This window comes from Dermochelys coriacea, chromosome 15 (assembly GCF_009764565.3).
Source record: "Dermochelys coriacea isolate rDerCor1 chromosome 15, rDerCor1.pri.v4, whole genome shotgun sequence".
NCBI classification, from domain to species: Eukaryota; Metazoa; Chordata; order Testudines; family Dermochelyidae; genus Dermochelys; species Dermochelys coriacea.
Genome location: NC_050082.1, coordinates 12,958,642 through 12,980,860, shown reverse-complemented (window position 1 = coordinate 12,980,860; position 22,219 = coordinate 12,958,642). Strand labels below are relative to the sequence as shown.

Here is a 22,219-nt window from a genome sequence, read left to right as displayed (position 1 = left end):
AGTGGTGACTAGGAGGGACCCTCTCCCAGCTGCAGGCACCCTTGGGGGGGGCAGCACTTCTCTGCTCTGGGAGAGGTCACTAGCTGCTCCAGATGAGTGGAAAGTCATTGATTTTCCTCATGCTACCTTCCCCCCCTCAGTCGCAGCAGCCTGGAAGTGTAGAGGAGGTGGGGGCGGTTGTCTAGCTCAGTTCTAGACAGCCCATGGTGGAAGGAGGAGAGCAGGGTCTCTTTCCACAAGCAGGTCCTTCATCCCAGGGGTGGGAGGGGGAATTAAGGACCACCCCTCAGGGGGCAGTTCGACATTTCACTGGTGCTTCCTTAATCCCACCTTTTCCTTATCCCTCCAGGCCACCTGGCCTGTGGCAGTCTCTCTCTGGCTCAGTTCAAAATGGCACAGCAGGAGAGTCACTCTCTCGCCAGGTGGACCATGGTGGGGGTTTTTCCTCCCAAGTGGAGCCCCAGTCCAGGAAGGAGATCACTAATTGCCTCCCCTCAGAAGCAGCTTGACCATTCACCAGTGCTGCATTCTGTCCCCTCCCCATCCCAGTCCTCTTTCCCTTGCCTCAGCCTAGGGTCCCCAATGTAGGCCTTGCTGAGCCCTAGGGATAGCTAAAAGTATGAACCAAAGTAGGCCTTGGCAGAATACTAACACACTAGGTATCAGCTACCCAAGTAAGCACATTCCTGACCTGAAAGATGGTACACTGCACCCTGAACTCTCAAGTAACTACGTCAAATTCCTAGAGAGTAGTAGAGGAACACACAGATCCCTTGTAAAATAAGAAAGAAATGACAGGATAATAGATGAGGTGAACTAGCAGGTACAAGGAGGGTAGCTAACATATGGAATGGAATACATAACTTGTTTGTATCAATATATGAAAGGAGAGTAGAAGGAGGGGCATCTTTGTATTGGCCATGGGGACGATATCGTGTTGAGGGAGCTAATACTTTGTTGCAGGCATACATGTGTTAATACCCTGTAACCAGTGAGCCCGGCACTAGGACTGGCCTTTGTCGAAAATAAACCTGGCTGAGCCTTTGCCACCAAACCGAGCCTGTGGTCTTTCATTATGAGCAACATCAAGGGCTGCTGAATCAACAAGCTACACTCTCTGCTAGTGCAGAACACACAGGAGCTCCAAGAACAGCAGCACTAATACCACCCACTTTCAGACAGTCTCCTCCCAGCTTTCTGCAGACCATGCCAATTTACTGATCTCTGACACAAAGATTCCCAGTAGGCACCAAGCACTACTGGTCTGGTAGGAGGAACCTTTTGGGTGCCTGCAATCAGGAAACTGTGGGATAAGGAGAAACTAGAGCTGTATGCTTTTCCCCCTCCACACACACACACACAGAGCTGGCTTTTCCAGGCCTAATCCCTACTCCCTGACTGAAGGCAATGGGGGGCCCTTTGTGCCCAGAGGGGCTACAGGGGCCTAGATCCACCATTACTCTTTATTATTTCTCCTCAGGAAATAATTAATTCAATTTTTCTCCTACTGGGACCCCAAAACCTGCCTTGTATCCTAACCACCCACACACTTCACCTCAAATGCCCTCCTGCCCACATACCCTATCCCCCTCCCCATCAGTCCCCTGAATAACCTTATTGGTGAACATTCGAGTGAACAAAAAGCAACCCTCGTTAGGGACAAAAGTCACACTGGCCCAATTTTTCCACCCACACAGTGCTGTGTAGTACCTTACATTATGAGTATTCGCATTGATTTCTCATCCTGTTGACTACAGTGGGACCACTTGTAACATACAGCATGAAGAACAAGAACTCAGAGACTAGTCCTTTTCTTTAATCTTAGCAAATGTAGCACTGGTGAAAGAGGAAGTCATAAGGCCTGATCTAAAATCCATTGATGTTAATAGGAGTCTTTCCATTGACTTTGGGCCAGGCCCACTTAACATAAGGAGCATTTGCTAATTTCTCATATTTTATTCCATGTAACACACAGTTATGGAAAGTTTCTACATTTGTTGTTATACTTAACATTGCAAAACAGTTCTCATTATAACCCCCTATTCTTATATACTTGTAACTTTCTGAAACATTCACTTTTTAAATATTTTTCATGCTTGGCCTGTATCCAAAAATGAATTATTGTTTAAACTTTAAACAAAATCTGTTTTTGTTTATTATGAGTAAAAAATACACATTTTCCCCACTGTAATATATTTACAGTTCCTACTTGCATTAACATTAAGGCCAGCAGATGGCTTAGCCAGCCTCTTTCCTCTCTACTAACCCCAACAGGTGAGCCTGAGTGAGTGGTGGGGCGAGAACTGCTGACTATCAGGAGATCCTAATTAATTATTAGGAATTTGTGGGGCTTTTTATAGGAGAGCAAGCAGCATAACAGGTATACTGTGAAACAGCACAGGGAGTAGTAGTTTCAGTGAGGATTTTAACAAAGGCTAGAAAAAGGCTCTCTTGTAATCAAAAGATACCTAAATTCATTATTAACACAAATGTGAGCAAGGATAAAGTGCCATATTGCTTGATAGAAGAACTCACCCATCAACTGACAAAAGCATTGGGTAAAACGGCACAGGTAAGCAGAAAAGATTCAAACAATAACTGTATTTATAATCACAGGTTTCAGAGTAGCAGCCGTGTTAGTCTGTATTCGCAAAAAGAAAAGGAGTACCGGTGGCACCTTAGAGACTAACAAATTTATTAGAGCATAAGCTTTCATGAGCTACAGCTCACTTCATCGGATGCATTTGGTGGAAAAAACAGAGGAGAGATTTATATACACACACACAGAGAACATGAAACAATGGGTTTATCATACACACTGTAAGGAGAGGTTTCAGAGTAGCAGCCGTGTTAGTCTGTATTCGCAAAAAGAAAAGGAGTACTTGTGGCACCTTAGAGACTAACAAATTTATTAGAGCATAAGCTTTCGTGAGCTTTGTAGCTCAGGAAAGCTTATGCTCTAATAAATTTGTTAGTCTCTAAGGTGCCACAAGTACTCCTTTTCTTTTTACTGTAAGGAGAGTGCTCACTTAAGATAAGCCATCACCAGCAGCAGGGGGGGGAAAGGAGGAAAACCTTTCATGGTGACAAGCAAGGTAGGCTAATTCCAGCAGTTAACAAGAATATCAGAGGAACAGTGGGGGGTGGGGTGGCAGGGAGAAATACCATGGGGAAATAGTTTTACTTTGTGTAATGACTCATCCATTCCCAGTCTCTATTCAAGCCTAAGTTAATTGTATCCAGTTTGCAAATTAATTCCAATTCAGCAGTCTCTCCTTGGAGTCTGTATTCTTGTTAACTGCTGGAATTAGCCTACCTTGCTTGTCACCATGAAAGGTTTTCCTCCTTTTCCCCCCCCTGCTGTTGGTGATGGCTTATCTTAAGTGATCACTCTCCTTACAGTAAGAAAAGGAGTACGTGTGGCACCTTAGAGACTAACAAATTTATTAGAGCATAAGCTTTCGTGAGCTACAGCTCACTTCATCGGATGCATTTGGTGGAAAAAACAGAGGAGAGATTTATATACACACACACAGAGAACATGAAACAATGGGTTTATCATACACACTGTAAGGAGAGTGATCACTTAAGATAAGCCATCACCAACAGCAGGGGGGGGAAGGAGGAAAACCTTTCATGGTGACAAGCAGGTAGGCTAATTCCAGCAGTTAACAAGAATATCAGAGGAACAGTGGGGGGTGGGGTGGGAGGGAGAAATACCATGGGGAAATAGTTTTACTTTGTGTAATGACTCATCCATTCCCAGTCTCTATTCAAGCCTAAGTTAATTGTATCCAGTTTGCAAATTAATTCCAATTCAGCAGTCTCTCGTTGGAGTCTGTTTTTGAAGCTTTTTTGTTGAAGTATAGCCACTCTTAGGTCTGTGATCGAGTGACCAGAGAGATTGAAGTGTTCTCCAACTGGTTTTTGAATGTTATAATTCTTGACGTCTGATTTGTGTCCATTCATTCTTTTACGTAGAGACTGTCCAGTTTGGCCAATGTACATGGCAGAGGGGCATTGCTGGCACATGATGGCATATATCACATTGGTAGATGCGCAGGTGAACGAGCCTCTGATGGTGTGGCTGATGTGATTAGGCCCTATGATGGTATCCCCTGAATAGATATGTGGACAGAGTTGGCAACGGGCTTTGTTGCAAGGATAGGTTCCTGGGTTAGTGGTTCTGTTGTGTGGTGTGTGGTTGCTGGTGAGTATTTGCTTCAGATTGGGGGGCTGTCTGTAAGCAAGGACTGGTCTGTCTCCCAAGATCTGAGAGAGCGATGGCTCGTCCTTCAGGATAGGTTGTAGATCCTTGATGATGCGTTGGAGGGGTTTTAGTTGGGGGCTGAAGGTGATGGCTAGTGGCGTTCTGTTGTTTTCTTTGTTGGGCCTGTCCTGTAGTAGGTGACTTCTGGGTACTCTTCTGGCTCTGTCAATCTGTTTCTTCACTTCAGCAGGTGGGTATTGTAGTTGTAGGAATGCATGATAGAGATCTTGTAGGTGTTTGTCTCTGTCTGAGGGGTTGGAGCAAATGCGGTTATATCGTAGCGCTTGGCTGTAGACAATGGATCGAGTGGTATGATCTGGATGAAAGCTAGAGGCATGTAGGTAGGAATAGCGGTCAGTAGGTTTCCGATATAGGGTGGTGTTTATGTGACCATCGCTTATTAGCACCGTAGTGTCCAGGAAGTGGATCTCTTGTGTGGACTGGTCCAGGCTGAGGTTGATGGTGGGATGGAAATTGTTGAAATCATGGTGGAATTCCTCAAGAGCTTCTTTTCCATGGGTCCAGATGATGAAGATGTCATCAATGTAGCGCAAGTAGAGTAGGGGCATTAGGGAACGAGAGCTGAGGAAGCGTTGTTCTAAGTCAGCCATAAAAATGTTGGCATACTGTGGGGCCATGCGGGTACCCATCGCAGTGCCGCTGATTTGAAGGTATACATTGTCACCAAATGTGAAATAGTTATGGGTCAGGACAAAGTCACAAAGTTCTGCCACCAGGTTAGCCGTGACAGTATCGGGGATACTGTTCCTGACGGCTTGTAGTCCATCTTTGTGTGGAATGTTGGTGTAGAGGGCTTCTACATCCATAGTGGCTAGGATGGTGTTTTTAGGAAGATCACCAATGGACTGTAGTTTCCTCAGGAAATCGGTGGTGTCTCGAAGATAGCTGGGAGTGCTGGTAACGAAGGGCCTGAGGAGGGAGTCTACATAGCCAGACAATCCTGCTGTCAGGACCTGGGGTATTCTATCTGCTACCCAAGATCCATAAACCTGGAAATCCTGGACGCCCCATCATCTCAGGCATTGGCACCCTGACAGCAGGATTGTCTGGCTATGTAGACTCCCTCCTCAGGCCCTTCGTTACCAGCACTCCCAGCTATCTTCGAGACACCACCGATTTCCTGAGGAAACTACAGTCCATTGGTGATCTTCCTAAAAACACCATCCTAGCCACTATGGATGTAGAAGCCCTCTACACCAACATTCCACACAAAGATGGACTACAAGCCGTCAGGAACAGTATCCCCGATACTGTCACGGCTAACCTGGTGGCAGAACTTTGTGACTTTGTCCTGACCCATAACTATTTCACATTTGGTGACAATGTATACCTTCAAATCAGCGGCACTGCGATGGGTACCCGCATGGCCCCACAGTATGCCAACATTTTTATGGCTGACTTAGAACAACGCTTCCTCAGCTCTCGTTCCCTAATGCCCCTACTCTACTTGCGCTACATTGATGACATCTTCATCATCTGGACCCATGGAAAAGAAGCTCTTGAGGAATTCCACCATGATTTCAACAATTTCCATCCCACCATCAACCTCAGCCTGGACCAGTCCACACAAGAGATCCACTTCCTGGACACTACGGTGCTAATAAGCGATGGTCACATAAACACCACCCTATATCGGAAACCTACTGACCGCTATTCCTACCTACATGCCTCTAGCTTTCATCCAGATCATACCACTCGATCCATTGTCTACAGCCAAGCGCTACGATATAACCGCATTTGCTCCAACCCCTCAGACAGAGACAAACACCTACAAGATCTCTATCATGCATTCCTACAACTACAGTACCCACCTGCTGAAGTGAAGAAACAGATTGACAGAGCCAGAAGAGTACCCAGAAGTCACCTACTACAGGACAGGCCCAACAAAGAAAACAACAGAACGCCACTAGCCATCACCTTCAGCCCCCAACTAAAACCCCTCCAACGCATCATCAAGGATCTACAACCTATCCTGAAGGACGAGCCATCGCTCTCTCAGATCTTGGGAGACAGACCAGTCCTTGCTTACAGACAGCCCCCCAATCTGAAGCAAATACTCACCAGCAACCACACACCACACAACAGAACCACTAACCCAGGAACCTATCCTTGCAACAAAGCCCGTTGCCAACTCTGTCCACATATCTATTCAGGGGATACCATCATAGGGCCTAATCACATCAGCCACACTATCAGAGGCTCGTTCACCTGCGCATCTACCAATGTGATATATGCCATCATGTGCCAGCAATGCCCCTCTGCCATGTACATTGGCCAAACTGGACAGTCTCTACGTAAAAGAATGAATGGACACAAATCAGACGTCAAGAATTATAACATTCAAAATCCAGTTGGAGAACACTTCAATCTCTCTGGTCACTCGATCACAGACCTAAGAGTGGCTATACTTCAACAAAAAAGCTTCAAAAACAGACTCCAACGAGAGACTGCTGAATTGGAATTAATTTGCAAACTGGATACAATTAACTTAGGCTTGAATAGAGACTGGGAATGGATGAGTCATTACACAAAGTAAAACTATTTCCCCATGGTATTTCTCCCTCCCACCCCACCCCCCACTGTTCCTCTGATATTCTTGTTAACTGCTGGAATTAGCCTACCTGCTTGTCACCATGAAAGGTTTTCCTCCTTCCCCCCCCTGCTGTTGGTGATGGCTTATCTTAAGTGATCACTCTCCTTACAGTGTGTATGATAAACCCATTGTTTCATGTTCTCTGTGTGTGTGTATATAAATCTCTCCTCTGTTTTTTCCACCAAATGCATCCGATGAAGTGAGCTGTAGCTCACGAAAGCTTATGCTCTAATAAATTTGTTAGTCTCTAAGGTGCCACACGTACTCCTTTTCTTTTTGCGAATACAGACTAACACGGCTGCTACTCTGAAACCTCTCCTTACAGTGTGTATGATAAACCCATTGTTTCATGTTCTCTCTGTGTGTGTGTGTGTGTGTGTGTGTGTGTGTGTATATAAAAATCTCTCCTCTGTTTTTTCCACCAAATGCATCCGATGAAGTGAGCTGTAGCTCACGAAAGCTTATGCTCTAATAAATTTGTTAGTCTCTAAGGTGCCACCGGTACTCCTTTTCTTTTTGTATTTATAATCTAGGCACAATATAGCATATGCTAAGGTATTTCCATATGTTCTTTTCTGGATTAAGACATCTATTGTTACTTCACTGAATTCCTGAAAAACTTAACAGTATTTAGAACCTTCTATTTGCATGCATGCCTGCACCCCCCCCCCCCCCCGCAAAAAAAAAAAAAAAACAAAAAAACCGCACACAATTCAAGGCCTGAACAGCCTGTGTATAACATTTAAGATAACTCATAAGAAAAGATGCTTTCACTTGATGTGGAAACCATAACAACTTCTTGACTTTGTGTTCACATTCCCTTTTAGTGTAGGTTTTTCTACAACCAATAGACATCTGGTTTGTAGTCCTAATTCTGCCATGGACTTTCCTGACTTTTTGGCATTAAATGCTAAGCCATTATGTTGCACTGACATGAAATTTTGCATTGAATTTGTTTTTAATCAAGAAAAATTGACTGTCTGCAAATTCAAATAAATGGACTCCAATGTGCAATTCAAATCAATTTATATGCCACTGTTGAAGTCAACAGAACTGTCCTACTAATACTAATTCTGGATTTGGCCCAGTGTCTGTATGACTCTTTCCATGTATATAGGATGACAATTGAAATAAACGTAATATTTGTTTCAATGGGCTAGATTCTCATCTTGGCTTGATAAGAATTATTCGCATCTGACAGCCCACTGTGTGAAGTTCCAAGTGCATACTCACTGCAACTTTCTGAATGTATCTCAAACCTAATCTCCTTTTTTGAAAAAGTAACATTTTTTAGATAAAGGAAATGCAGTGGATCTAATTTACCTAGATTTCAGTAAGGCATTTGATACCGTGCCACATGGGGAATTATTAGTTAAATTGGAGAAGATGGGGATCAATATGAACATCAAAAGGTGGATAAGGAATTGGTTAAAGGGGAGACTGCAACAGGTCCTACTGAAAGGCGAACTGTCAGGTTGGAGGAAGGTTACCAGTGGAGTTCCTCAGGGATCGGTTTTGGGACCAATCTTATTTAATCTTTTTAGTACTGACCTTGGCACAAGAAGTGGGAGTGTACTAATAAAGTTTGCAGATGATACAAAGCTGGGAGGTATTGCCAATTCGGAGAAGGATTGGGATATTCTACAGGAGGATCTGGATGACCTTGTAAACTGGAGTAATAGTAATAGGATGAAATTTAATAGTGAGAAGTGTAAGGTTATGCATTTAGGGATTAATAACAAGAATTTTAGTTACAAGTTGGGGACGCATCAATTAGAAGTAACAGAAGAGGAGAAGGACCTTGGAGTATTGGTTGATCATAGGATGACTATGAGCTGCCAATGTGATATGGCTGTGAAAAAAGCTAATGCGGTTTTGGGATGCATCAGGAGAGGCATTTCCAGTAGGGATAAGGAGGTTTTAGTACCATTATACAAGGCACTGGTGAGACCTCACCTAGAATACTGTGTGCAGTTCTGGTCTCCCATGTTTAAAAAGGATGAATTCAAACTGGAGCAGGTACAGAGAAGGGCTACTAGGATGATCCGAGGAATGGAAAACTTGTCTTATGAAAGGAGACTTAAGGAGCTTGGCTTGTTTAGCCTAACTAAAAGAAGGTTGAGGGGAGAAATGATTGCTCTCTATAAATATATCAGAGGGATAAATACAGGAGAGGGAGAGGAATTATTTCAGCTCAGCACCAATGTGGACACAAGAACAAATGGGTATAAACTGGCCACCAGGAAGTTTAGACTTGAAATTAGACGAAGGTTTCTAACCATCAGAGGAGTGAAGTTTTGGAATAGCCTTCCAAGGGAAGCAGTGGGGGAAAAAGCTCTATCTGGTTTTAAGATTCTACTTGATAAGTTTATGGAGGAGATGGTATGATGGGATAATGGGATTTTGGTAAGCAATTGATCTTTAAATATTCAGGGTAAATAGGACTAATCCCCTGAGATGGGATATTAGATGGATGGGATCTGAGTTACCCAGGAAAGAATTTTCTATAGTATCTGGCTGGTGAATCTTGCCCATATGCTCAGGGTTTAGCTGATTGCCATATTTGGGGTCGGGAAGGAATTTTCCTCCAGGGCAGATTGGAGAGGCCCTGGAGGTTTTTCGCCTTCCTCTGTACCATGGGGCATGGTTGACTTGAGGGAGGCTTCTCTGCTCCTTGAAGTTTTTAAACCATGATTTAATGACTTCAATAGCTCAGACATAGGTGAGGTTTTTCATAGGAGTGGGTGGGTGAGATTCTGTGGCCTGCGCTGTGCAGGAGGTCAGACTAGATGATCAGAATGGTCCCTTCTGACCTTAGTATCTATGAATCTATGACCAGAAAGCTTGTAATGGGACACGCTATTTTTTTTTTACCTTCACTAAAACTCAAAACAACGATTGCCTTTGACTTGTACTTACTATCTAGCAGGTCAGCTTTGGCTGGAGGCAGCAAGAATGTATACACTAGTGTCTCCGTTTTTCTGTTACTGCTTGATGGTGCTTCCAAAGAAGCTGTGTTTATGCAAGGTTCTTGCATAATTACCAAGGGCTTGGTGGATACTCCATCCCTGGCAGTTTTAAAATCAAGGTTGGATTTTTTTTTTAAAAAAAAGATTTGCCCTAGTTGAAAAGGAATTATTTTGGGAAAGTTCTAGCACTTTAGTTATATGGGAGGTCAAACTAGATCAGAGGTGGGCAAACTGTGGCCCGCAGGACTATCCTGCCCAGTCCCTGGTGCTCTGTGCTGCATGGCGTGACTGCCTGTCCTGGTGCAGCCATGCTGCCAGCCAGCAATGCTCCAGGCAGCATGGTAACAGGGCAGGGAGCAGGTGGGTTGGATAGAGAGCAGGGGAGTTCGGGGGATGGTCAGGGAGCATGGATAGGATTGGGGCGGTCAGAGGGCAGGGAATGGGTGTTTAATGGGGGCAGGAGTTCCAGGGGGGCAGTCAGTGGACCAAGAGCAGGAGCCCCGGGCGGGGGGGGCTGACAGGCAGCAAGGAGTGGGGGGATTGGATAGGGGGTGGGGACCAGACTATGCCTGGCTGTTTGGGGAGGCACAGCCTCCCCTAACCGGCCCTCCATACAATTTCAGAAACCGAATGCGGCCCTCAGGCCAAGAAGTTTGCCTACCCCTGTACTAGATAATCAGAGTGGGCCCTTCTGGCCTTGCAGTCTTAAGAATCTATGCAAAGACAAAGCTTTATGGACTGTGTTATTTGATACTAATAACAATGGTTAAAAACTTGAGCAGGTCAGATAAAGAGACATCTGTGAATAACTGAGACATTGCCCAACTTCACAGCAAATATTATTGACCATGAATTCAAACATCTGTAGTAAAAACTTACACAGCACTGATTCTAACTGTAAAACTTCCTATCAAGTGCTGTAAGCATGTACTTCATCTCCATTCCTCTCCCCCGCAGTGGCTGCCAATCAGTGAAGCAGAGGCAGCAATTAAACAGTCAGTCCTTACCCAACCAATTGTGTGGAAATGCAAGAAAAACCGTATAACCCTGACCTCTGGTTCCTAAGCTCTGCTGCTTCACATGGAAACACCCAAGGCCTGCTGTACAATGCAGTACAGCAAACCTCTGCATTTCCTTTTCCACATTGAAAATAGTTTGGTTTTTCTAAGCGTTCAGTATAAAGAAGAGCTGCTTCTGGAAAGAGGAGCATGTTCATACAAAACACAGTTTTGCATTACTATTTCAGTAGTGTTTGAATAACACTTCTTCTCCCTCACCATCCAGTTTCTGCTTCCATACCGCATTTGTGATCTGAGTATGTGGCTATGGAAAGCCACATCTCAGCATGAGGCACTGGCTGAGATATTGGTTCTTTAAACGTGATCTCCCATGTAGAGCCGTGCAAACTCAACCAGAGACTTGGGTCCTGAAACTCAGGCTGGGTTCTTTCTTGTACATTATCACCAGAAATAAAGATAGTACCTAGGCCATGATTTAGTACCTCATTGACACCTCTGCAAATCCATCACCTTTTAGTGTGGTTGCATATGAGAAATGGAAATCGGAATATGAAGGCAATAGGGTTGCACTTGTGTAATTGAGTTGCAACATTTGACTTGCAGTATCTTAGCGCTGGGATGTGTAAGAAGGAGAGCTCAGTTTGACTCGAAGTCCAAGTTGAGTTTGCTGGGCTGTTAGTTGGAAAATGACTGAACGTAGCAAATCTCACATGGAGTCACACATAGTGACTATTAGCCCCATGATTCCATTGTTACAAAGTCACTTTTCAGGGAAGAGTGAAACTTTAATCCAAAAGCTGATATTTAACATGTTTAATTGCCTATTTATATTTAGATCATATTTATTTCCCCATCCTGTTTTGACAATATTGAAATAAGTGTCTTACTCCTCTTCCAAATCAGGACATTATTCAAGTAGGTGTCTTATATTGCTTTTTCAGTTGACAGTTACATGCTAGTTCAGTCCCAAACTAAAATTTTCTTTAGTTTAGTTCTTAGTCTCAAACTAAATCTGTTTGTTATAAAAATGTGAAAAGGATGTTTGCATGTTCTAAGAAACATTAGATACTATTTTTCCTGCTCAGTTAACTGAAAAATGGTTTCTCTTTAAAACTTTAGATTTGCCATGGACTTAATTCTAGAAAGTGGAAAAATGCTTCTGAAAATATTGGCTTAAATCTAGCCCTGATGTACAACAGGTTCAGCTCTATGTTTGTACCCACTTACACCACAACTGATTTTGGTCTTTTTGGTTTAGAAATAATATGTTTTGAAAATATTGCTGGAAAAAAAAATCACATTCAGAAAGCATAGATTCATAGATACTAAGGTCAGAAGGGACCACTCTGATCATCCAGTCCGACCTCCTGCACAGCGCAGGCCACAGAATCTCACCCACCCACTCCTATGAAAAACCTCACCCATGTCTGAGCTATTGAAGTCCTTAAATCACGGTTCAAATACTTCAAGGAGCAGAGAAGCCTCCCTCAAGTCAACCATGCCCCATGCTACAGAGGAAAGCGGAAAAACCCCCAGGGCCTCTCCAATCTGCCCTGGAGGAAAATTCCTTCCCGACCCCAAATATGGCGATCAGCTAAACCCTGAGCATATGGGCAAGATTCACCAGCCAGATACCCAGGAAAGAATTTTCTATAGTAACTCAGATCCCATCCATCTAATATCCCATCTCAGGGGATTTGGCCTATTTATCCTGAATATTTAAAGATCAATTACTTACCAAAATCCCATTATCCCATCATACCATCTCCTCCATAAACTTATCAAGTAGAATCTTAAAACCAGATAGATCTTTTGCCCCCACTGCTTCCCTTGGAAGGCTATTCCAATACTTCACTCCTCTGATGGTTAAAAACCTTCATCTGATTTCAAGTCTAAACTTCCTGGTGGCCTGTTTATACCCATTTGTTCTTGTGTCCACATTGGTGCTGAGCTGAAATAATTCCTCTCCCTCTCCTGTATTTATCCCTCTGATATATTTATAGAGAGCAATGATAATGTTAAGCGGCCCCACTTCTTCCTTCTTAGTTTTCTTCTTATTTATGTGGTCATGTCCTAATAGAAGTGATTGGAGTACCTAGTACCAAACTACACTCTGCTTGCCTCATTACCAAACCAATGGGAACTTTTTAGCCAACAAAGATCCAGGACTGCAGTACCAACATCAAGGTACTAAAACAGCACTTTTAAACAGCTATTGCTCCCAAGAGCTTTTGCAAGGATCTATTTTGTTCACTAACACCAAAAAGCTGCTGGGAATTGTATCAGATGCTGACTGAAAGACTATTAGAGAAGTTTATATGAAAAGCAAGGCACAAGTTGCCTGTTTATTGAATTTAAAGAAATGGCTACAAAACTGGTTGGTGACATTCTCAACTTTTTCAGGTCTAAGTAGACTGTATTCATCACTCCAAACTAGTTGATGGCACTTCCATACTAATACGGAGGAAAGTGAAAGGTCTAAAACATTTCCATAAATTTAATCTTTATTGAATACAATTTTAAAACATGCTCTACCCTCTCCAGTCCCTAAAGTAGCAGCAGCTTTCATGAACAACGCACAGCTTGGTCCAGTAGTGTACCACCTTTTCATTAGCAGAGGAGCATTTTAGAAAACTGGATTTGACATTCCATTCTAGGAAGTTATCTTCAAACAATAGAAGAAAGATACCAGAGCTTGCAAGGTAGGATTCCCTCAGAATGCGGCCTGTCTAATTACAGTTAGATAATGCTACATTGTAGTAGTGTGTTTTGGGATGTTCTTGACCAGGATTTTGATGCTAGTAATTTAAATTGAGCATTCTAATATTACTTTTGTAATCTGATGGTTAGATTACCAATTGTCACCAGGTGTGGGGCCTTCTGCTGTGATGGACTAATTCCTACCTGTAGCTCTTTTCCACTAGTCTCACCTTCCTTTAAGGATCAGTTCTTCTTAAAATCAGTTGAACATGCCAACCTTATGTCTAGCTACTACAGTACCATTGGAAATACTTAAATATTCTCTCTGATGAGCAGAAGAGTCAATTCAATGAGCCAAATTCATGCCAGGTGTAAATCCAGGAAAGGCAATGACATTACACTGGGACTTTGCTCACTATATCCCAGACTACTTATATTTTCCTCCCAGACCTTGTCCTTTTCTCTTACAATTGAGAACACTCTCTCCATCTCCTGCGCTCATAATAATCAAGTTCTCCTATCTTCCACATTCAGGCTTTTGGTAAGTCCTGCCACTTTCCCTTCTTTATCATCACTAAAGCCAATCTTTTCTTCTCCATTCCTACTGCTTAAACCAGAGTACACAGCATAGTCACTCTGATGTTTTCTCTGTAGATTCTGTCTCACCACTCTAGCTAGAAGTCCATTAAATAGAATGAGAATCTGTATCCTTAAAACTTGCAATGTGATTGCTGACATTAATCATACGAGATACTTATTCAAATTGTGTCCTGAAAATGTGCACTGTGTCTAGTTCTCAAGCTTTGAATAGTTGTGTACTTTAATCTTATTTTTTGCACCGTAATTGACTGGTTGAAAATACTTCAAGCATGAACTCCCATTACAAAGACTGAGAAACAGAACAATTTAATTGCATTTCTTTAATTATAATGCATGTATTTTTTCCACCATTAGAACTTTGTCCTTTAAATCAGTTGCAGGACTTTCAAAATCCTGAAATACCCATCTGTTTTAAAATTTAAGAACTTTTTTCTGTAAAATATGTTGGAAAGAAGATTGCACCAGATTTTTAGTTATGCAGCAATTCTTTGTCTACTAAATTTTAAACTAATTTATGTTTGGGGGGGGGAACATCCTTTCAAGTCTAGTATCAGGGCATACTATTGACTCTACTATGAATTGGCAGAATGACTCAGTTGAACATGATGCAGTCAGTTAAACTCTCTACATCATGAGATAAGAAAAAAAAATTAAATTACTTCCAGGCTGAGTTTCAAGCTACCCCAGGAGCCCTGTGCATGGAACTTGATCACCCTCCTGACATTTTACTCCCCAGTCTCCCAAGCAGCCACACTTCTATTAAGCTCCTGTGCAAGGGGATAGGGAAAGATCACGCGTTAACTCTTTGCTCACAGGGAGTTATTGTTCCTGCACAGACATACTATAGAAACAACCTTTAAGTTTCTGGTATTATGATCAGAAACTAAAACAACAAAGTTGGCATAGAATCAGCCATAATTAAGCTTTTAATTTTACAGCCAAATGATACATTGAGGGCATCTTCCCTTCCTTAGCAGTTTAATCAGTTTGATTGCAGAATAAAAAAAAACAAGCATTTAAGGCGGATAAACGTTCTGAGGTCAATTCCTCTGTGCAGATATTAAAAGGAAATGAGTTGGCATTTGAGTATATAAATAAAAGGAAATAAGGAACATATGTAACTGAACCCTTACTGTTTCCTTACTCTTCTTAATAAAAATCTTTAAGAACAACAAAGCTTTGGCTCTCTGTGGCTGTTAAGTGAATGATGCACTTGCAGAAGCTTTTCATGATAGCAATCCAATTCCCCACATAATGGCAGAAACAAGGGTTGATGATGTAGGCAGGAGCAGCATCTTTAAAGGCAAGATGAGGTATTTGTATGAGACGCAGAAATAGACAGGAAACAAAAGGAACAGATTGCAGGTCAGGGGACACAGAAGTAGGCACCTACACCCAGAGCTTCAAACTTATTTGTGCACCTAAATCCCATGGATTTCAATGCAGGTTAGGGACCAAAATACCTTTGTGGATCTGGGCTCTGGACACTTTAGAAAAGTCACATTAAATGCCTAACTGCGTTATTAGGTACCCAAATGCCTTTTGAAATCTAGCCCTTAGTGACTTCTTGAGAACGGTTCCAATGCGTGTGTCACATTTTGCAGCTTCCCCCAGCAGCAAAAGTCTTTAGAATTGTGCATTCTAGTCTGAAGTGATGTGCACCAATTTTATTTTGGTAGGGGAGGGTGTAAATCGATTAACCCTATCATTCCACATGCTTCACTTCATAGTCTGCTGCCGACAACATCATGCAGAGAGGAGTGTATGAGAAAGGAGTCTGTGCCTCTTGTGTTTCAGAGTGAAAGTTTAGGAATAAAATGAAGGTCTTGATACAGGGATTTCCATGTCTCGAGAGAGGGTTATCAGCACCCTAACACTCCAGGAGTCCTTTTTACAAATGTGTGCTTAAGTGACACATCCACAGCCCACACTTCTGAAAATCCCACCTGGAAACTTGAGCACTGAAGTACTTAGTATTGGTCTGGCACTGCTCCCATTAAGTTAAATGGGAGCAAAGTTGACAACCACCACAAAGCATTTTTGAAAATCCCTCCTGAAATTCATCCCACTGTAGATGGTAGACATGTCTCTACCACTTAAATAGGATTTTAAACCCTATTCTGAGGACTTAAGTAGTGCACTAGCTTTGTGTTGCCTCTCTGCACAGGAGTGACTGTCATCTGAGTAAAATGAAAGTGTGAATTTAAGTGCTAATATAAGCATCATTGGCCTGCCTCTCTAGGCACCTACCTTTGACAATAGTATCTCACATATGCACAAGAGATGGCAGCTCATTGGATTTGTAGCAGCTCAGCTCCTTTATATTTAAACACTTAATCATTTTGGCTAATTCCCCCTTACAAACCTCCCACTATACTGATGCTGTATCAGTGTGTGTAAATAACTGGCACTCTCCCTCCTTCCCTAGTTCTTTTTACCAAGGGGTTATTTTCATGGCTGGTCTAATGGACACCTGCTCCTTGGAGGAAACAAATGGCAGAGTTTAGTGCCACTCATTTCCCTCTATTAGGAAACTAATCGTGATGATTCTTGCATGTAATCAAAATCTACCCCACCAAGTTGTGTATTCTTTAGGCAGAGTTATGTGGATGCAGAGGAAGAGATGCCCCATATGTGGGGCAGGAAAGTAAGGGAACTATGCTACCTTGTATAGCTTCATAGTCGCAAGGACAACAGCTGCTGCATAGCTGCAATACATCCCACAGCCTTAGTGTCGTGCTTTCTAAGAAAAGAATTCTAAAATAGAGGGAGTAATGAAAGTAGCATCACCCAGTCCAAATGCTACATGCTAGAAGCATCCCTGGCTCACTAACAACTGTCTAGTTGGGTGATTAGCAGCACTATCTTTAGAAGTTTTGCATGGCACAAGCGTGTCCAAAAGCACTGTGATGGGTTTGGGCACAGAGACCCCCTTGGGACTGTCACCTGATGTGCTGAAATTACCTCTAAGCCCCCTTTTTTTGGGCACCTTAGGACTCAAGAACCCTGTCTTGTTGAGCCAGACATGCTAGCCTGCTGCAACACAGACCCAGGTCTGAACCATACCCCCAAAGCTGCAGACTTAACTGAAAACAGCTGAGCAAGTACTCCTGTCTCCAGCTCCTAGACACCCAGCTCCCAAGGGGATCCAAACCCCAAATAAATCAGTTAACCCTATACAAGCTTTATACCAAAACTCAAATTGTCCACCCTCTAACACTGAGAGATACACAGCTGTTTGCTCCCCCAGCTATCACTTACTCTGGGTTAATAAAATCACTTTTGTTAAGTGTAAAAAGTAGGATTTAAGTGGTTTCAAGTAATGACAGAACAAAAGTTACCAAGCAAAACAAAACCACACAAGTCTAAGCCTAATACATTAAGAAACTGAATACAGGCAATCTCACCCTCCGAGATGTTCCAATAAGCTTCTTTCACAGACTAGACTCCTTCCTAGTCTGGGCCTAATCCTTTCCCCTGGTACAGTTCTTGTTAGTTCCAGCTCAGGTGGTAACTAGGGGATTTCTCATGACTGGCATCCCCCTTTGTTCTGTTCCACCCTTTTATAGCTTTGGCACAAGGTGGGAATCTCATGTCTCTCTGGGTCCCCACCCCTCCTTCTAAATGGAAAAGGACCAGTTTAAGATGGATTCCAGTACCAGGTGACATGGTCACACGTCCTGAGACCCCAGCTTCCATTCTTCCTGGTCTGACTCACACGAACTAACAGTAGGAAGGATTGCAGATAAACAGAGCCATTTACAACCAATTGTCCTAGTCAATAGGAGCCATCAAGATTCTAAACCATTAATGGCCCACACTTTGCATGATTACAGTAGGACTTCAGAGTAATACTTCATATTTCTAGTTTTAGATACAAGAATGATGCACACAGGTAGGATGAACACTCAGTAGATAAGCTTTGTAAGGATACCTTACAAGAGACCTTTTGCATAAAGCATATTTGAGTTACATTATGTCACACAAGCATATTTCCATAAACATGGAGTGCAACATCATAAGCACCCCATGGAGTCACACCCCACACACTATTGTAACCTTCGTACAAAGTACACTTTGTGGAATCATTTGAAAACTAGATTTACTTTACATCTATTTCACCATAATTAGTGACAGATGTAGCAATATTTAAGTAATAAAATCCCCCGTATGATGTCATTAGCATATGGTCAAAACCAGACAGCCCTGCCTAGGTAGGCAAAAGCTGTTAAACAAGCCTATCCTAACCAAAGTAATTTTACCTCAATTTACATATAATTAGTAAGCAGGGTCCTCAATATGGTAGAGGGAGGAGATTGCTGACAAGTGATTCTGTTTCCTGCCTTCAAGTGGGGGAAATGAGGAATCTGGTGGTGAAGGAAGCTCCATGCTCTGTCACCTACCTCACAGTTCAAATGAGCTTTACTTGCAGGGGGAGGGGAGGAGCAGGAAATCTTTCAGAATAATCCGCTTTGGAGAATTCCTTAGACTATATAGAGAACCTAAAGTTATTTCACCTAAACCCCTTTAGGCATCTGGGCAAGATCCTGACCAAGGAAGAGTCAGTCCCCCTCTTAATGGAAAACTGGGGGTAAGCAAGGCCATCTTAAAGCCTTGAACCAAAACTTGCTAGATTAAATTTTAGATGGGTGGTTTCACTTTTATTTGCAGGTAACCATTTCTAACTACTTTGAATTCATTTAAAATCATATTTGTTATGAAACTTGTTTTTAATCTAAAAAAAATCTAGTGCAGTATTTAAATTGAACAGTTTGGTAACTCCAGTTAAAGTAGCTAGCTATTGGATACATACTCCTTAAAAGGGCAGCAAACCTTAATATCCCTCTGATATGTCCAGTCCTGGAACAATCAAAGCAGGTTTTTGGGAAAAAAAAAAAACAGGGCTATGAGTATGTGGAATCACCATACCAGTTGTTAGCCAAGGCTGGTAGAAGCCAGTGGAAGTCTGTGAGATTGCAGGCAGGCTCCAGGATCCAAAGCATTGGACCAGGTTGCCCACTATATAGACAGTGCATCCTTGTTGCTGAGGGTGGGTGACCCAGGCAGAGGAACCACAGCAGCAAGGCACTTGAGGTTACAGGGCAAGGGGTAGCAACTCTTCACTCGTATTGAATGCACCCAAGAATGTGACAACAAGCTAGGGTGAAGACTATACAAGGGGAAAATTTCAAGGCACAAACATATTGCAACAAACTGCCATTAACTGTCAATGAGATTTAGGCACTCAAGTATAATTTGTGCCTTTGAAAATCTTCCCCCACCATCACAAAAGCAATCTTTCTTACAGTATCTAGTGCTACAGATCTCTACTGATCAGCTGCTGTCCTTCCATGGCTCCAAAGACCCCTGCACCATGTGCTTTCTCTACAGCATTGGCAATATAGGAGACCAGGAGAACAAGGACTATTCCAAGCTGCTGTGTGATCTGCTGAACAAACATCCGAAAAATACCTGCAGACAGTTGAACCTGTAGTACAGCATGCCTGATTTGGAGTCTCCCTATCTGTTTAAACTACTAACTCAAAATTACATAGCTCTTTGCATTAATACTTTTTTGAACAACCTGTTTGAAGACAAATTTTACTCTATTGCCAATTGTCATAATAGGAAAGGGATAACCCCTTCAGCACAAATGGTAAAAGCTTCTGGTGCTGAACATCTCAGGTTCAGTTAGTATGTGACCATGGCCAACTGATTAGATACAACAACTTAACAAAATTGATGCCAACAAAACAGAAACTGAAGAAAAAAAAGTTAAAATCCTGTCAGTTTGGAAACCATATTTTTTAAAAATAAAAGGTTTAACAAATAAGTAACTTTCCACTACTGTTTGCTTTTCACATCTGGTCTTCCAGAATGCAACATTGTACTAATCAGTATCTCTTGCTAGTTCTTATTTATTTCACTTTCAGGTTCTCATGCACTTGACTTTTCAATGCAGAATCTGGGATGCAAACAAACTGCAGAGGAATGTTTTGTTTAAACACAGACTAACCAACCTGTTTCCATCAGAATTTTTACAAAAGAAAAGCAGCATTTCTGTTGCTCTTCCTGTGCATAGGCCCAAACTGGACATGACAATGTCTCTTTGAGTAAATAATTTTAAGATAAGTTGAAATATGTACAAATTGACAGGAAGATAAGGAGACTATATTAAGCTTTTGCAGATGCTTGAAAGTTTGAGCATGTAATTCAGATTGTAATCCTGAAGTAGTCTTCAGATTTTACTGGGATATTTGACACCGTAAGCGTTAGTTTCACTAAGTGAAATCCAGACAGTTTGCGGAACTCTGTTCTCAGCATCTCTTCTTTTTCAGAATCTACATCAGCTACTTTGACACGAGTGCTGCCACCGTAGGCTGGAACCATACCACCTTTGCTTAAGGCACCTACATAAAACAACAGGTTATTCACGGACCAACATTTTACTAAAAAGAAAAGGAGTACTTGTGGCACCTTAGAGACTAACAAATTTATTAGAGCATAAGCTTTCGTGAGCTACAGCTCAATGCATCCGATGAAGTGAGCTGTAGCTCACGAAAGCTTATGCTCTAATAAATTTGTTAGTCTCTAAGGTGCCACAAGTCCTCCTTTTCTTTTTGCAAATACAGACTAACACGGCTGCTACTCTGAAACCCAACATTTTACTGAGTTCTGAGATTAGTGCTCACCATGGTTCCAGTCATACTTTCTGCATTGTGTGCGTGCAAATTCAAGGATCAGCAATTCCTTAGTAGCATGCTTACCTGTTGCTGCTTTAATGTTCTGCACCATACCTGTAAAAGAAAAGCAGAGACTTAGAAAAAGTGCAGTGAGAGTCTTATTACTTTTTCAGAGACATGGGAAGATGGACACACTTTCTGTTGATCTGTATGAGAGATACTTAATTGTACATTAGACTTGCTCTGAGCAGGATTAGTTGACTTATTAAACGTCAGCAGCAGCCTGTCTACACAAGTTGCTAATAATAGAGGGAAATTTGAGTTTTCATTGCCTAGACAAAGCCACAGAAAGAGGCGAGCACAGCACTTAATGCCTGATTAGAGAGCAACAGAAATCTAGCCAAAGTTTAGCCAATCTGCACCAGGCACTTAATTCTCAAGGCAATTTTAAAAGTATAGTTTACAGTCAGACTTCAACGGTAGTTTTATCTGAGGAAAGAGTACAGGATTGGGCCATAGAACTCCATTTACAGTTGGCCAAAAACCAGTTAATTCAGTTTAAAGGACCTGACTGGTTCAATTTGGCCTAAAATGTAGGCATTTGGGTTTAAGCTACAACCATAAAGCCAACAGAAGTTGGTCAATGTTTGTGCAACATTACCACAGTCACCAGCTTGTAAATGGACTTCCTAGCTTTGTTTAGCTGAACATGCAGTCAGTTAGCCTCTAAAGAGCTACATATTGTCAGCTGTGGTGGAGGGTTTTTGGGAAATTGAATTCATCACCAATAAGCTTGTCTCCTGCCTGAAGCCATCTAAAAAAAGTTTCATATTCATCAGTATAGCAGCTGAAGACTGGTTTTACCCAAACAAGCACAAAACATTGGGCTCCATCATAAGAGCTTTTCCAATGGAAGTTTTCTTTAAACAAATAATCATCCCCCTTTAGCACCAGCTTCCAAACATTGCAGTACTTCAGGGTCTCCGGCACTACAAAATAAGTCATCCCAGCTAGTCTACTTTCCATGTTCATGAAGAAAAATACCAGATGTAAACAGTATAAAAGTGATGAGTCAGTCATTTAAGCTGATTCAGGTCTTGATCTAAAGTATTAGTTATATTATGTATAAAAGGTACAGGCTATCATCCCCCTTACCTCCAACACAAACATCCTTCCAGCACTGTGGATACTCTACCATAGTTTTTCCCTAACTCAGTTATCAGTAAGTTTAGCCAAGGCTTTTATATGTCAACCAAGCCATCCCCTACTTCAGAGGCTCTCAGATATTAAACAGACTGCACAACAAAGATCCTCTTCCCAAGGAGGCAGCCTCCAGCTCAGTCTAGTCCCACATCAGGTACATC

The 22,219-nt window shown here is 42.2% G+C and overlaps 1 protein-coding gene across 1 annotated transcript; it reads left to right on the top strand.

Annotated features, from left to right (window-relative positions):
* Positions 1-619: 619 nt before the first annotated feature.
* Positions 620-20,577, top strand: LOC119843827 (macrophage migration inhibitory factor-like). Its single transcript, XM_043498370.1, has 4 exons — positions 620-629; positions 2,397-2,572; positions 19,481-19,653; positions 20,511-20,577. The coding sequence occupies exons 1-4, from the start codon at positions 620-622 to the stop codon at positions 20,575-20,577; spliced, it is 426 nt and encodes a 141-aa protein (XP_043354305.1).
* Positions 20,578-22,219: the final 1,642 nt, after the last annotated feature.

Bases quoted from the DNA above. Each gene is read 5' to 3' on its own strand.
- LOC119843827 (XM_043498370.1), top strand. The intron at 2,573-19,480 runs GTAAGCAGAAAA...TCTTTCTTACAG, and splicing joins CATTGGGTAAAACGGCACAG to TATCTAGTGCTACAGATCTC. The intron at 19,654-20,510 runs GTTGAACCTGTA...CTTCTTTTTCAG, and splicing joins CCGAAAAATACCTGCAGACA to AATCTACATCAGCTACTTTG.